Here is a 15,611-nt window from a genome sequence, read left to right as displayed (position 1 = left end):
ACGGCCTGCAGTTATAGTTTTTGAAGAATAGCTACTGTGCCATTCTAGGCATGAAACAGGAAAGGCCATTTCAGAAACTGTTGTTGTTAATAAACTAAGAGAGAAATGAAGGTGGCTTAGACCAGGGTGGTAATGGTAGAGAAGGTGACTAATATCTACATATATTTTGATTCGGAGATGGATTGAAATGGATTGTCAGATGTGAGAAAAGAGTCAGGGATGATGCTGAAGTTTTTGGTTTACTCAAAGAATGGAGCTTATTTTCTGAGGTAAAGACTAGGAAAAACAAGTTTTGTGGGGGTGATGGGGGAGATCAGAAGTTAGTCTTTGAACACGTTAAGTTTGAAATGCCTATTAGGTATACTAGTAGACATATTCAGCAGGCATTTAGGAAACTGGTGTTGAGAAGAAAAGGTAGAGTTGGATTTTAAGTTTTGGGCTTCATCAGTTCATAGTTGGCATATAAAGATACAAGATTGGATGAGATCACCTAGGGAGTAAGTGTAGCTTGGTAAAAGAAGCCATCTGACACTTTTTGGAGATATGAAAAATTAGCAAAGGCATCATGAAAGAAAATATTGAAATACCTGACTGGAAAAACAATTTGGAACCTCTATCATTGCTTCTCAGACTTTAATATGCATATGAATCATTTTGTTAAAGTTCAGTAGATCTAAGATGGAGCTTGAGCTTCTGCTGTGTGTTTTTTTGTTTGTTTGTTTTGTGGTTTTTTTTTTTTTTTTTTTTGGCAGGTTGTGGGGCGGCGGTAGAAACTGAGTCTCACTGTGTTGCCTAGGCTGGAGTGTAGTGATGCACTCACGGCTCACCGCAGCCTCAACCTCCTGAGCTCAGGTAATCCTCCCACATCAGCCTTCTGAGTACCTGGGACTACAGGCATGCACCACCATGCCTGGCTAATTTTTGTATTTTTTGTAGAGATGGGGTTTTGCTATGTTGCCCAGGCTGGTTGTGAACTCCTGGGCTCAAGTGATCCGCCTGCCTCGGCCTCCCAAAGTGTTGGGATTACAGATGTGAGCCACTATGCTAGGCCAGCTTCTGCTGTTCTCACAATCTTTCAGAAGATGCTGCTGCTTCTGGTCTGTGGACCCACACTTTGAGTAGCAAGACTTTATATGACAAGCGTCATGCAAAACAATTGAAAGACCTTAACACTTGTAGAAGAATAAAGATTAATATCCAGAATAAAGACTATCTATAAATGAATATGGAAAAAACAACTTAGTAGAATAAAAGGGAGCACAGTATAGGGAATTTTCCAAAATCTCACATGGCCACTAAGCATAAAAAGTGCTCAACTTTGTAAGAAATACAAATTAAAACATGATTGCCTTTTCCCTTTCACACTGGCAAAAGCTTAGAAGTGTGATTGTGTTGGGTGTTGGTGAGATTGTGGGGAAAAGAATGGACTTATACCCTGCAGATAGGGACTTGACTTGATACATTTCTTCTTTTGGAAGACCATTTGGCATATTTATTAAATTTTAAAATAGGTATATCCTTCAATCCTGGAATCCTATACCTAGATACCAAAAAATAAAACTTGCACCTTTACTCTGAAAAGCAGTTCAGAACTATTTGTTGGAGTATTGTTTGATGTTGAGGAAACGGAATAATCTAAATGTCCTTTAGTAAGGAAATTATTAAATAAACCAAGAGATTTGGAACTCTTTTTTTCATTTATTTCCCTATACATTTAAAAATTGATATCTGACATCTTTTCATTATAACTCTGAATAGTTTAAAAGGCCATAATTTCTACTATGTGTTATATTTATGTTAAATACATTTTTTGGACAAGCCTTAAAGCTGCAGATTTAGATCATTCAACTTAGAAATAGAATCTTCCATACAACCTAATAGCCAGTTCTCACTATCAAACCAGACAAATTGGACTGTTTTTCTTTTTTGTTAAGAAAAAAAAAAACCTGATTACTTATTTATCTTCAAACAGATAAACTAATATGTGCCTTTCAATAACCACTAAACTTCTGGATTCTAGTCTGGCTGGCTGGATAGATGGGTAAGGCTTGGAGCCTCACCACAAATTTGTTTCATTGATAAAATATGGTCCTGCTCTTAATTTTTCCCCCTTTTCTCTCAAGGAATTTCCCTATTTAATTGTCTATTTGTTAGGTACTTTGGAATTTATACGTCTCAGAATGGTGCATCTTAGTAGTATTTGAGGTGGAAAAGAACTTTGCCTTTCTTTTATAAAGTGGAAAATAATTATTTTAAAAGAGGAAGTAGGCAAGGAGAACCAGTTCTTAAGCAGATCAATCAGGGAGCATACAGATAAAACTTGAGGATCTGGAAATTCTCTTAAAATTGTCTGTGCCCACCTAACCCCTGGATACCACTGAAGTTTAGAGGCTGTTGAAATAAGCAGTGCAATGCTATGAAATGAATGCTATATAACCATTAGGGAGTAAAATATATGCATATTGACGTGGAGAGATTTCTGAGACATTACTCCGTGAAAAAAGCAAGTGTTAAAAGTATTTTATATATAGTATTTAATTATATTTGTACATTTCATATATGTATGTCTTAATGTTTTTTCCATGAGTAAAAGGGAGACATGGAAGGCTGCTCACCAAACCATAAACAGAACTTAACCTTTTTGAAAGGGGGCCTGGGAGTGTGAGGAAGATGAAGAGAGATTTCATGGTTTATTCTGAATATTCATGTATTATTTGAATCTTTTATAGTTGAGAATATGTTGTATTACTAGTGTAGAAAAAAATTTAAAGATGTTTAATAATAAAATAGAAAAACCACTATACTAAATGATCTCTAAGCTCAAAATTTGAGGAACACTGGCAGTTACTGTGATGTAGTTGTCTACGTTAAAATATTTCTAATTCATATCCTAAGTGATTTTTATTTAAATTCTTTTAAAATATTTTTTAGGTGTGGAATATCAGACAAATGATTAAGTTGACACAGGAACATATAGAGGCCCTATTGGACAAATTTGGTGGGGAGCATAATCCACCATCAATATATCTGGAGGTAAGCTTTTGAGTATCATCTGTAGTAATTTTGAAAGGAAAAAAATGAACTTATAAAAACATTTGTACTGATAATCTTGATTATTTTAGGAGGTGGGATTAGGAATAGATTTGGGAAGAGAGAATTAGCTTTGCCTGTATTATACTTCTTAATCTTGTTTTGTGTCACTTGTTATAATAAACATGTATTTTATAATTTAGAAAACATCAGAACTAAGGGGGAAGTCATATAAATTTCAAGGTATTACTCTGAATTAAATTTTTATTTTTATTTTGTTTATTTTTTTTTGAGACGGAGTCTCGCTCTGTCACCCAGGCTGGAGTGCAGTGGCACAATCTCGGCTCACTACAACCTCCACCTCCCAGCTTCAGGCGATTGTCCTGCCTCAGCCTCCTGAGCAGCTGGGACTACAGGCGCACATTACCACGTCCACCTAATTTTTGTATTTTTAGTAGAGATGGGGTTTCACCATATTGGCCACGCTGGTCTTGAACTCCTGACTTTGTGATCCACCCACTCGGCCTCCCAAAGTGCTGGGATTACAGGTGTGAGCCACTGTGCCCAGCCAATTTTTTTTTTTTTTAAAGAGAAAGCACACAGTTTTGGAGCTTAGCAAACCAGTTACCATATTGGAAAATGGGGTAATTTTTTAAAATGTTTTTTCCAGAATGAGTCTCCCCAAAATTGGTTTCTGCTTCCTTATAGGTAGAATTTGTAATTTTTAAATAGCTCGACATTGTTTAGCTTTACTGTTTAATAATGCCTTGGGGTTTGTGTCAAGCCTTGAGCATAATTGTAAATTTATATTCATTAATCCTATAAGTTAGTAGGTGCTGTTATAATCACAGATGAGCTTTCTTAGCATTAGTTTTCTTAAGTAGTCAGTCAGACTCCACAGCCAACAAGGTGTTACAGAATCTAGGTGGTAAGGCTCTACAGCCCACACTGCTCACCACTACCCTACACACCCTTTCTTTATAAAAGCTGGCTCAGCTGTCATCACTAGTGAGGCAAGGAGATGGAGAACTCTAAATTAGAAATGATCAGGTTGCCATTTGGCTCCAAATACCAGAGATTTTTAAGCATGGATTGAAAGACTTCTAAACTAAATTTGTAACTTAGTAATTTAATTACTTTTTGAAGGGCAAGTTAAGTCTTAAGTATTTTATGAGAAAGTTAGGTTTATATTTCTGAAGTAAACTTGGAAGTTTGGAAATAACAGCTAATATGCTGTTTTCTTTCTCCTCTTCTTCATGTGGCTCATCCCAGATCACACTCCTAGTTAATATCAAAGCTAGGACTAGAATTCTTATTTCTCATTACTAGTTAGTGTACTTCCTAATATCCTGTACTGTCTTCTATACATATATTATTAGGAGGCTGATCAAAGGTGTCATAAGGAAGCAAGTACTGCTAATGAGAATGGCAATTTTTTATTAATCAGAATTAGACAATATAACCAGCAATTTTTCTTCCAACCATTTCTATGTCTTGGAGACTTTGAACCCATGCTGAGATGTAATTCATTTGCATCAATAACTATGTCCCACTATAGCAGTGATTCACTGCCCACTCCTCACATATCTCTTCAGGCTTTTTACTATTTGAAGACCGATCACTAACAACAAACCTTAGAGCTTCTTATTCTGCGCCCAGTACTGTGTTAAATGCATTTTATTGCTTAATTCATTTCTTATAGTTACTTTGAGCAAGATACTAGGTACTAGATATTTTTGTTATTCCTGTTTTACAAGTGAAAAAACAGAGGTTAAGTAACTTAACTAAGGGGACACTGCTAGTTAGGGAAGAAGGCAGATATCTAAGTCAGAAATCTGTGCTCTTGATCTCTATCTTATTCTACCTTTATCGTGACATTGTCTCTCTCTTTCCCACCCTACCCCCCAGACAGCTTTTCTTATTTGGGCCAAATATTTCTATTCCCTTCAGCCACTCTTTGTAACATAATTTATGGACCTTTTATTAGATAGTCTTTTGGGTTGGTTCTTTTAGAATTAGACACACAAAGTTGAACTACTAATTAAAATTAAATCTGAGTAGGACAGCATACATCAGACCATAACTCACAGGTTATATTATTAGCTTGTGGTAAAACAGATTCTTATCTTGGGGACTTGTGGTATACGATGTGTGTGTATTGTGTGTATGTAGTATGCAAAGGTATGCGTATACACATGTACATACACACACACCGAAGGCAGCAGTATAGTGTAATGATTACGATGAGCCATGGAGTCATACAGACTCCATGTTTGAATCCCAACTCTGGCTTAGTTTCTGTACTCAAGATATCCAGCCTTCTTATACCCCACCTCATTAGTAAAGTGGGAATAATATCACACCTTGGGTAATTTAAGGATTAATTGAGTTTATAATTATGAAATAACATAGTTCCTAATTCAAATATTAAGAATTCTATAAATAGGTGATTTATCTTGTACTGTTCTAGGCCTTGGGGAATAGCAATTGTCTGTCTTTTTTTTTCCCCTGAGATGGAGTCTTGCTGTCTCCTGGGCTGGAGTGCAGTGGCACGATCTTGGCTCACTGCAAGCTCTACCTCCCGGGTTCAAGCAATTTTCCTACCTCAGCCTCCCAAGTAGCTGGGATTACAGGCATGCACCACCACACCCAGCTAATTTTTGTATTTTTAGTACAGACGGGGTTTCAGCATGTTGGCCAGTCTGGTCTCAAACTCCTGACCTCAGGTGATCTGCCTGCCTTGGCCTCTCACAGTGCTGGGATTACAGGCGTGAGCCACCGTGCCTGGCCGGGAATAGCAATTTTTTAAAAAATGGCCAACAATCTCTGCCTTTTTAAGCTTATGTTTTAATGAGGGGATGGATATATAGACAATGAACATATAAATGAGTTTTAGAACATTGCACTTATCACCATTTTATTTTTTTATTTTTGTTGAGATGGAGTCTCACTCTGTTGCCCAGTCTGGCGTGCAGTAGCATGATCTCAGCTCACTGCAACCTCCTCTCCTGGGTTCAAGTGATTCTCCTGCGTCAGCCTCCCAAGTAGCTGGGATTACAGGTGTGTGCTATGACTCCCGACTGATTTTTGTATTTTTAGTGGAGACAGGTTTCACCATGTTGGCCAGGCTTGTCTCAAACTCCTGACCTGAAGTCATCCACCTGCCTCGGCCTCCCTAAGTGCTAGGATTATAGGCGTGAGCCACCGTGCCTGGCCATCACCATTTTATATACTATGAATGGACTGTAACCAGCCCAAGAGAAAAGACCTGTACATACTGATATTTGAAGGCCCATCAGTGAAGAGCCAGATCTACTGATTACTCACTGAGACTCACGGTTCTGCAGGTTTCTCATCTGCCATTTAAGATTCCTTAATGCTTTTTTTTTTAACTGGGGTAAAATATGCCTAACAAAATTTACCATTTTAACCATTTTTAAGTATATGGTTCTGTGGCATTAAGTCCATTCATGTTTTTGTGTATCCTTCACCACCATACATTTCTAGAAATTTTATCCAAAACTGAAACTCTCTAGCCTTTAAACACTAAATCTCTATTTCCTTCTTTCCCTAGTTCATAGCAACCACCATTCTACTTTCTCTATGATCTATGAATTGGACTACTCTAGGAACTTCATATTAATGGAATCATATAATATTTGTCCTTTTGTGACTGGCTTATTTCATTTAGCTTGATGTCTTTGAGGTTTATCCATGTTGCAACAAGGATAATGCATCTATCAAAATTTTTTTCCTTTTTAAGGCTGAATAATAATCCATTCATTGTATGTATTTACCACATTTTGATTATCCATTTGTCCATCAGTGGACACTTGGGTTGCTTCTACGTTTTGGCTATTATCAATAATGCTGTGAACATGGGTGTACGAGTATCTGAGTTCCTTTTACTTCTTTGGGGTATATACCAGGAGTAGAATTGCAGGATCACATGGTGACTTTATGATTATTTTTTCTGGAGTTGCCACACCTTTTTCTGTAGCACCTGCCCTGTTTTATATTCCTGCTGGCATCGCATGGGGTTCTAATTTTTTACATCCTTACCAACACTTACTATTTTCGGTTGATTAAAAAAACCATAGCCTAGGCTGAGCGCGGTGGCTCACACCTGTAATCCCAGCACTTTGGGAGGCTAAGGTGGGCAGATCACGAGGTCAGGAGTTTGAGACCAGCCTGACCAACATGATGAAATCCTGTCTCTACTAAAAAATAAAAAATTACAGGTGTGCGTAGTGGTGCGTGCCTGTAATCCCAGCAATTCAGGAGGCTGAGGCAGGAGAATCGCTTGAATCTGGGAGAAGAGGTTGCAGTGAGCCAAGATCATGCCACTGCACTCCAACCTGGGGGACAGAATAAGACTCCGTCTCAAACAAAACAAAACAATACAAAACAAAAAAAACACAGCCTCATGTGTGTGGAGTGATACCTTATTATGGTGCTGATTTGCATTTTCCTGATGACTAACAATGTTGAGCCTTTTATTATGTGCTTATTGGCCATTTGTATTTCTTTTTTGAGAAATGTCTGATTTAAGTTCTTGGTCCATTTTTTAATTGGATTCTTTGTTTTGTTCTTGTTATTGAGCATAGTTCTTTATATATTCTAGATATCAGTTCTTATTGGATATTTAATTTGCAAATATTTTTCTCATTATGTGGTTTCCCTTTTTACTCTGCTTATAGTTTTTGAGTCCAAATTATCTATTTTTCTTTTGGTTGCTCTCGCCTTTGATACCATATCCAAGAAATCATCACCAAATCCAATGCCATGACATTCTTCTCCCAAATGCTCTTGCATTTGGGTCTTTGATCCATTTTGAGTTAATTTTTATATATGATGTAAGGTAAGGGTCCAACTTCGTTCTTTTGCATATGGATACCCAGTTTTCTCAGCATCATTTGTTGAAAAGACTGAATGGCCTTGGCACCCTTGTCGAAAACCATTTGACTATATATGCAAGAGTTTATTTCTGGGCTTTCTATTCCATTGGTCTATATGTCTGTCTTTATGCTGTCATCGTACTGTTTTGATTACACTAGCTTTGTAGTAAGTTTTGAAATCAGGAAATGTGAGTTCTCCAACTTTGTTCTTTGTCAAAATTGTTTTGACTATTCAGGATCCCTTGAGATTCCTTTTTTTTTTTTGAGATGGAGTCTCGCTTTGTCACCCAGGCTGGAGTGCAGTGGTGTGATCTTGGCTCACTGCAACCTTCACCTCCCAGGTTCAAGTGATTCTTCTGCCTCAGCCTCCTGAGTAGCTGGGATTACAGGCACCTGCCACCATGCCTAGCTTTTGTATTTTTAATGGAGACAGAGTTTCACCATGTTGACCAGGCCAGTCTCAAACTCCTGACCTCAAGTGATCCACCTGCCTTGGCTTCCCAAAGTGGTGGGATTACAGGTGCAAGCCACTGTGCTCGGCCTCCATGTGACTTTTATAAAGGATGTTTCTCTTTCTACAAATAGGTCATCAGGATTTTGATAGGGATTGGATTGAATCTGTAGATTGCTTTGGTTAATACTGACATCTTAAGACTTCTTAACTCTGAAATATGAGTGGACAGTTAAGAATAACGAGATATTTAAAGAAAGCTGTCAGCAGGAAAGACAACAGCAGAAATGGTCAACAGAAACTCAGAAACAGTGCAGAAAACAGAATAAAACTTAAAAATAACTATAATTAACATCAGAGATAAGATCTATTAGTCCAGTCTTGCTTTGTAGCAATACTAAAGAAGCAAAAGTAACAGAGAACAAGAAAGACCTCTTGGAAATTAAAAATACAATAGCCAGAAATTTATTTTTATTTTTATTTTTTTTAATTTTCTTTTTAATTCTCAGCAAGGCAAGTTACTTCTATAGAAGGGTGTGCCCTTACAGATGGAGCAATGGTGAGTGCACACTTGGACAAGGGAGGGGAAGGGGTTCTTATCCCGTATGCATGTGGCCCTTGCTGCTGTGTCATTCCCCTGTTGGCCAGGGTTAGACTGCACAGGCTAAACTAATTCCGATTAATAGCTAGAATTTTTTTTTTTTTTTTTTTTTTTTTTGAGACGGAGTCTTGCTCTGTCACCCAGGCTGGAGTGCAGTGGTGCGATCTCGGCTCACTTCAAGCTCCACCTCCCGGGTTCACGCCATTCTCCTGCCTCAGCCTCCCGAGTAGCTGGGACTACAGGCACCTACCACCACACCCAGCTAATTTTGTTTTTGTATTTTTAGTAGAGACAGGGTTTCACCGTGTTAGCCAGGATGTTCTCCATCTCCTGACCTTGTGATCCACCCTCCTCAGCCTCCCAAAGGGCTGGGATTACAGGCATGAGCCACCGTGCCCAGCCCAGAAATTTTTTAAAATATATGTATATACAGACATATAGGTATATATAAATAAATGTTGAAAAATAAATATTGGAAGATAAATGTTCTAGAAAGCAGAGTAAAAGCAGAGAGATGGGAAATTTTAGAGGAAACATGAGAAAAATTAAGGAATAAATCCAGATCCATAAAAATTATAAATGCGTTTAACTGCAAGAAACAGAACCCTTCAAGAATAAGTTTCTGGAACAAATAGGGATTTTCATTTCCTTTCACATAGCAAGAAGCATAGAAGTAAATTATTGTAAGACTAGTTCTACAGCTCAGTTGTCAGATACTTGGTTGAATCTCTATAGTCCCTTTCGCTTTTCTGTCAAGACCACAGCAGATTTTTAAGATCTTTCCCTCATACAACTCCTCAAAGCAGAAAGCAGAGAACAGAGAAGTTCTCTTGTATACCAAGCTCTTGCTAGGAGGAAAATCTTTCTCAAAAATCCTCTATAACTCTTCCTTTTATATCTCATTGACTAGAATGAGGTCACATATCACCCTGATACCAGTGACTATGCTTACATTTCCTGAAATAAGAGTCTAATAAGTCAAAAATTTCCAGTGTTCACAGTTTTTCTTCAGATTAGTTTGTATGCTGTCAAGTAGAAGTTGTGCTATGATTATTTTATTCTATAACATTTCAACAGAAACCCCTTTTAAGTTTCTGTAGGAAGATAAATCTTCAACTACTTATTCTTGCTTCTTCTCTTCATTCTAGCAAAACAGAGAAATTGGTTACACCACCATCAGAAATCCCCTTGATTTTCTTTTTCCCATGTACTAATTTATTTAAAAGCCATCTTTTCAGTTCTAGATGTTCTTCTACTGGCAGATAACAGTTAACATTCTATTGATTCCCTTGATGATAACTACAGTGAAATATGAGATGCAGTACTCTAAAGAATTTCTAATTTGTCTTCTCATTCGATCTTTGGTTCCCTTTTTTCTACCATCATCCAAAGGAAGAAAAGATAAGTTTACTCTGAAAAGTTGTTCCCCAGAGTTTCTTCATTTCCTCTCAGTGTTTCCATATTCATTTATCCAACAAATTATTGGAATACCTTCTATGTGTAAGATATAATGCTAGATGCTTTTCTAGTAGTAGATTCTTCTTTCTGTACTTGATTTATTGGAGCCCAGAGGTGAAGGGATACTGTCTCTGTAATCACCCTACAGCTGAGTCCTAACTACTTCAGAATTTATGGTTGAATCCTACAGTCCCCTGTAGACTGATGAAGACAGTAACAGCTCCTGACCTTTACTGAGTACTTACTATGTATCAGGGACTAATCATATATTAGTTCATTTAATCTTCAGCCTACCCTTTGAGTTACACTTAACTATTCTCATTTTCATTTTATAAATGAAGCAATTCAGGCGCAGAGGGATTTAATAATATGGCCAAGGTTTGAATCCCAGATGTTCTGAATTTACAGCCCATGCGTTTAATCACCGTATCATTCTTATGCTTGGTGGCCTTTCTGATTTTTAGTCTATATAGAACCTAGAATAATGCAGAGGCATTGTGTCAAACCCTTCAGTGAAATGAATACTGGAAGCTGGATGCTTCCTGTGGAATGCATAACAGTCCATTATATATCATTTATGGGCAGTTTGTAAGATTTCATTGTATCTTGTGAGAGTAAGAATAATTAGACTAAATTTAATTAACTAAATGATAAAAAATAAAATTTTTATTTCACTGCTTTTTCTCATTACATTGAAATTAGATAGATCCTTAGATTTTTTCCCTTCTATTTTAATTGAGAAATAATTCACATACTATACGATTAACTTTTTAAAACTGTGTAATTCAGTGGTTTTTACTATACTCACCACTATCTTATTCCAAAACATTTTTATCACTCCCCAAAAGAAACCCTTTATGCATTAGTAGTCATTCCCTGCAGCCCCTGACAACCACTGATCTACTTTTTGCCTTTATGGATTTGCTGGTTGAAATATTTCATATAAATAGAATTACATTATGTGGCCTTTTGTGACTGGCTGCTTTTACTTAATGTAATGTTTCCAAAGTTTGTTTATGTAGTAGTATGTATCAGTACTTCATTTCTTGTTATGGCTGAATATTTCATCATACACATATATCATGTTTTGTTTATCCATTCATCAAGTGATAAACATTTGGGCTACTTATATGTTTTAGCCATTATGAATAATGCCACCATGAACATTCATGTGCAAGTTTTTGTGTAGATATATTTTCATTTTTCCTGGCTGTATGCCTAGGAATAGAATTGCTGGGTCTTGTGGTAACTCTGTTTTACACTTTGAGGAACTAACTGCCAGACAGTTTTTCAAAGTTGCTGCACTATTTTGTATTCCTAACAGCAATGTATGAGGGTTACAGTTTCTCTCCATCTTCATCAACACTTGTTATTATCTATTTGTTTTTTAATTAAAGCCATCTTAGTACGTGTGAATTGGTATTTCATTTGGTTTTCGTTTGCAGTTTCCTAATGACTAATAATATAGAACATATTTTCGTGTTCTTGTTAGCCATTTGTATCTCTTCTTTGGAGAAATGTCTATTCAAATCCTTTGCCCACTTAAAAAAACTGGGTTTGTCCTTTTATTACTGAGTTGTAAGAATTCTTTAGGCCAGGCATGGTGGCTCACACCTGTAATCCCAGCACTTTGGGAGGCCGAGGTGGGTGGATCGCTTGAGTCCGGGAGTTCAAGATAAGCCTGGGCAACATGGCAAAACCTCGTCTCTACAAAAAATACAAAAATTATCCAGGCACGGTGGTGCATGCCTGTAATCCCAGCTGCCTGGGAGGCTGAGATGGGAGGATCGCTTGAGCCTGGGAGGTGGAGGTTGCAGTGAGCCAAGATGGCAGAGTTACCCAGGCTGGAATGCAGGGGCGCCATCTCGACTGACTGCAACCTCCGCCTCCCAGGCTCAAGCCATCCTCCCACCTCAGCCTCCCGGGCAGCTGGGACTACAGGCGTGCGTCACTGCACCCGGATAATTTTTGTATTTTTTGTAGAGATGGGGTTTTGTCATGTTGCCCAGGCTGGTCTCGAACACCTGGACTCAAGCGATCCGCCTGCCTCGGCCTCCCTAAGTGCTGGGATTACAGGTGTGAGCCACCGCACCTGGCCAGGAGTTCTTTATATATTCTAGATAGTAGATCCATGACTTGCAAATATTTTCTCCCATTCTGTGGTATTTTTTCCCACTCTTTCAATTTTGTCTTTTGAAGTACAAAAGTTTAAATGTGGATGGAATTCCAATTTATCTATTTTCTGTGGTTGCTATGCTTTTGGTGTATCATATATGAGAGACCATTGCCTAATCAAAGGTCAGGATGATTTACTCCTGTGTTTTTTCCTAAGAGTTTTATAGTATTAGTTATATAGCCAAAACAGGTTTAGTTGCTTGCTGCCTGCAGAGTCCAATTAGTAAGAGCAAAGTCTAGTATAAAGTGGCTTTTTTATTCCAAAGTTAGCTTAAAGGAAGAAGAAGTACAGGCTTCCTGCCTTAAGGGTACTGCTTCCCTGTTGGAGCAGAAAGTGGGTGCTTTTAAAGAAGGTGCCTACACGGGGGCAGAATTCAGCAGATGGAAGATCTGCATATTCCCTTTGGTGCCTTCTCTCTCAGGCAGTCAAGTTGGTGGCTTCATGGGCAAAAATACCTCAGAGGTGGCTGAAAACTCTAGCAGGCGTGCTTTTGGTTGTAGATCGACTATTACCTCTTGAGGCGACCTCCTGATGGGTGAGAGTTCCACTCAGGATTGTCTAAGCACATAATTAGATCAACTTGCCTTGTAGGGAATGTCTGGTGAAAAGGAGATAAAAGGCCATAATTGCATTTATTTTATTCTTCTATCTTTTTCTTTTTGAAACAGAATCTCATTCTGTCACTCAGGTTGGAGTGTAGTGGCGTGATCTCGGCTCATTGCAGCCTCTACCTCCTGAGCTCAGGTGATCCTCCCGCTTCAGCCTTCTGGGTGGCTGGGACAATATGTGCATGCCACCATGCCCAGCCAAGTTTTGTATTTTTTGTAGAGATGGGGTTTCACCATGTTGCCCAGGCTAGCCTCAAACTCCTGGGCTCAAGTGATCTGCCTGCCTTGGCCTCCCAAAGTACTGGGATTACTGGTGTGAGCCACCACCCCTGGCATATAATTGCATTTCTAAAGAGCTAAGTAGGAAGTGGGGAGGAGGAGGAAAGAAAAAAATAATTAAACTCTTTCTTAGAAAAATGGGGGTGCTCAATTATATAATAGGTATGTGACCCATCTTGTTTTATTTTTAATTTTTGTAAAGATGGAGTCTATGTTGCCCAGTCAGGTCTTGAACTCCTGGCCTCGAGTGATCCTCCTGCCTTGACCTCCCAAAGTGCTGGGATTACAGGCGTGAGCAAACATGCCTGACCTATTTCGAGTTAGTTTTTGGATATGTTGTGAGGTAGTAGCCCAACTTCATTCTTCTGTTTGTGGATATTCAGTTGTACCAGCGCCAGTGGTTGAAGAGACCATTCTTTCTTCATTGAATTGTCTTGCCGGCATTGTAAAAAAAAAATCAATTGACTGTAAATGTAAGGTTTTATTTCTTGTTCTATTGAAAAATAATTCACATACTATATTATTCACTTTTTTAAAGTGTGTAATTCAGTGGTTCTTGTGTATTTACACGATGGACAACTGTCACCACTATCTGATTCTAAAATATTTTTATCATTCCCACAAACAAACCCTTTATGCATTGGAAGTCATTCCCTCCAGCCCCTGACAACCACTGATCTACTTTTTGCCTTTATGGATTTACTAGTTGCACCTTGTTCTATTCTGTTCTATATGTGTGTTCTTATTCCAAAATTATTATGCTGTCTTGATTACTATAGTTTTGTAGTTAAGTTTTGGAATCAGGAAGTATAAGTCCTCCAACTTCTTTCTTCTTTTATAAGATTGTTTTGATAATTTCAAGTCTGTTGTATTTCCATATGAATTTTAAGATCAGCTTGTCAGTTTCTACAAAAGAAAAATTGAGATTTTGATAAGGATTGCGTTGAATCTGTAGATCAACTTGGGAAGCGTTGTCATTTTAATGATATTAAGTCTTCTTAGATTCTTTTTTTTTTTTTTTTTTTGAGATGGAGTCTTGCTCTTGTTGCAGGCTGGAGTGCAGTGGCGTGATCTCAACTCACTGCAACCTCCGCCTCCCAGGTTATCAATTATTACTAATACAAATATTTATTGGATTTTTGCTATGTGGTAGTCTCTACAATAATTTGTTTTACTTGTATTATCTCATTTAATCCTCACAAAATTATTTTGAAGTTGGGAAAAATTTGCCATATAAAGAAGAGTATGATAAAATATTCTAAAGGAAATAAAGAGAAAGGATACCTCTTCTGGGTTTTCGCAAAGAGAGCTTAGAATTAGACTTTTTGAAAAATATTTAGAGTTTTGATGAGAAGGAATAGGGTTTTTGAAAAATTGTCTCCTGAAGAAGTGGTATCTGGTATCTGCAGCATCTTGAATAACCAAAAGAATTTTGGTGGTGGTGGTTGTGGTTGAGGTTTGCACATACGTTGGAGTGGCTTGCTCATATTAGTAAAGTGAGAAAACAGAGGAAAAGGGAAAAGTAGATAATATGAGAGAAAACTGAGGGAGTGGTAGACTAAGGCCCTAAACACCCAATATTAGCACTGAAGTGAGAGTAGAAGAAGAATGGGGAAAGATGTGGAGAATTATGTAGATAAAGAAGTAGAGTAAACTTTTCATTTGATGACTTTGAACTTCAGAGTGGATTTGAAGGTAATGTTATTTTCAGAGTGAATTAAAAGTTGAGGGATGAAGTTAAGATCCAGAGAAGAATTAGGAAGATTAGAATAACTGTTGTGACTATAATATGATGTTAAAAACAAGCATGATTTTCAGGCAGTAGTGTGAAGGACCAGGCAAATCTAAGTTCCATAAATTGATCATAGAACTAATTAGACCAGTTTTATTATTTTCTCCAATAGTGTGTGGTAACCTGACAGGAAAAAATAGAACAATTGAATGGTCAGACTTACCCAAAATTTGTATCTGGCAAGCTAGTTGATAAAATAACAAGAATTAGCCAGAAAATCTAAGATATCACCAATGGCATTGTTGCAGTTGTGAGCCGCAAAGTATGTGAAGGAAGACAACAGTGGCCAAATCTTAGCAACTGTTTGAGAGATTAATG

General features: G+C 37.7%; 1 protein-coding gene across 18 annotated transcripts in view; it reads left to right on the top strand.

Annotated features, from left to right (window-relative positions):
• BRAF (B-Raf proto-oncogene, serine/threonine kinase) overlaps positions 1-15,611 on the top strand; it is a 207,449-nt gene that overhangs the window by 81,215 nt on the left and 110,623 nt on the right. For 15 of the 18 annotated variants that reach the window (XR_008527273.1, XM_054559891.2, XM_054559890.2 and 12 more), the window contains one exon: positions 2,932-3,033. The exons of the other annotated variants lie outside the window; for them this stretch is intronic. Coding sequence is in view for 14 of the 15 variants with exons in the window: in XM_054559891.2 (XP_054415866.1) it covers positions 2,932-3,033 (102 nt within the window). In the remaining variant the exon portion in view is untranslated. The remainder of the gene's footprint in view (positions 1-2,931; positions 3,034-15,611) is intronic. 18 annotated transcript variants of the gene reach the window in all.

Source organism: Pongo abelii, chromosome 6, assembly GCF_028885655.2.
Source record: "Pongo abelii isolate AG06213 chromosome 6, NHGRI_mPonAbe1-v2.0_pri, whole genome shotgun sequence".
Classification (NCBI taxonomy): Eukaryota; Metazoa; Chordata; class Mammalia; order Primates; family Hominidae; genus Pongo; species Pongo abelii.
Note: the sequence above shows the minus strand (reverse complement) of the source record. Positions and strands in the feature narration are given on the sequence as shown.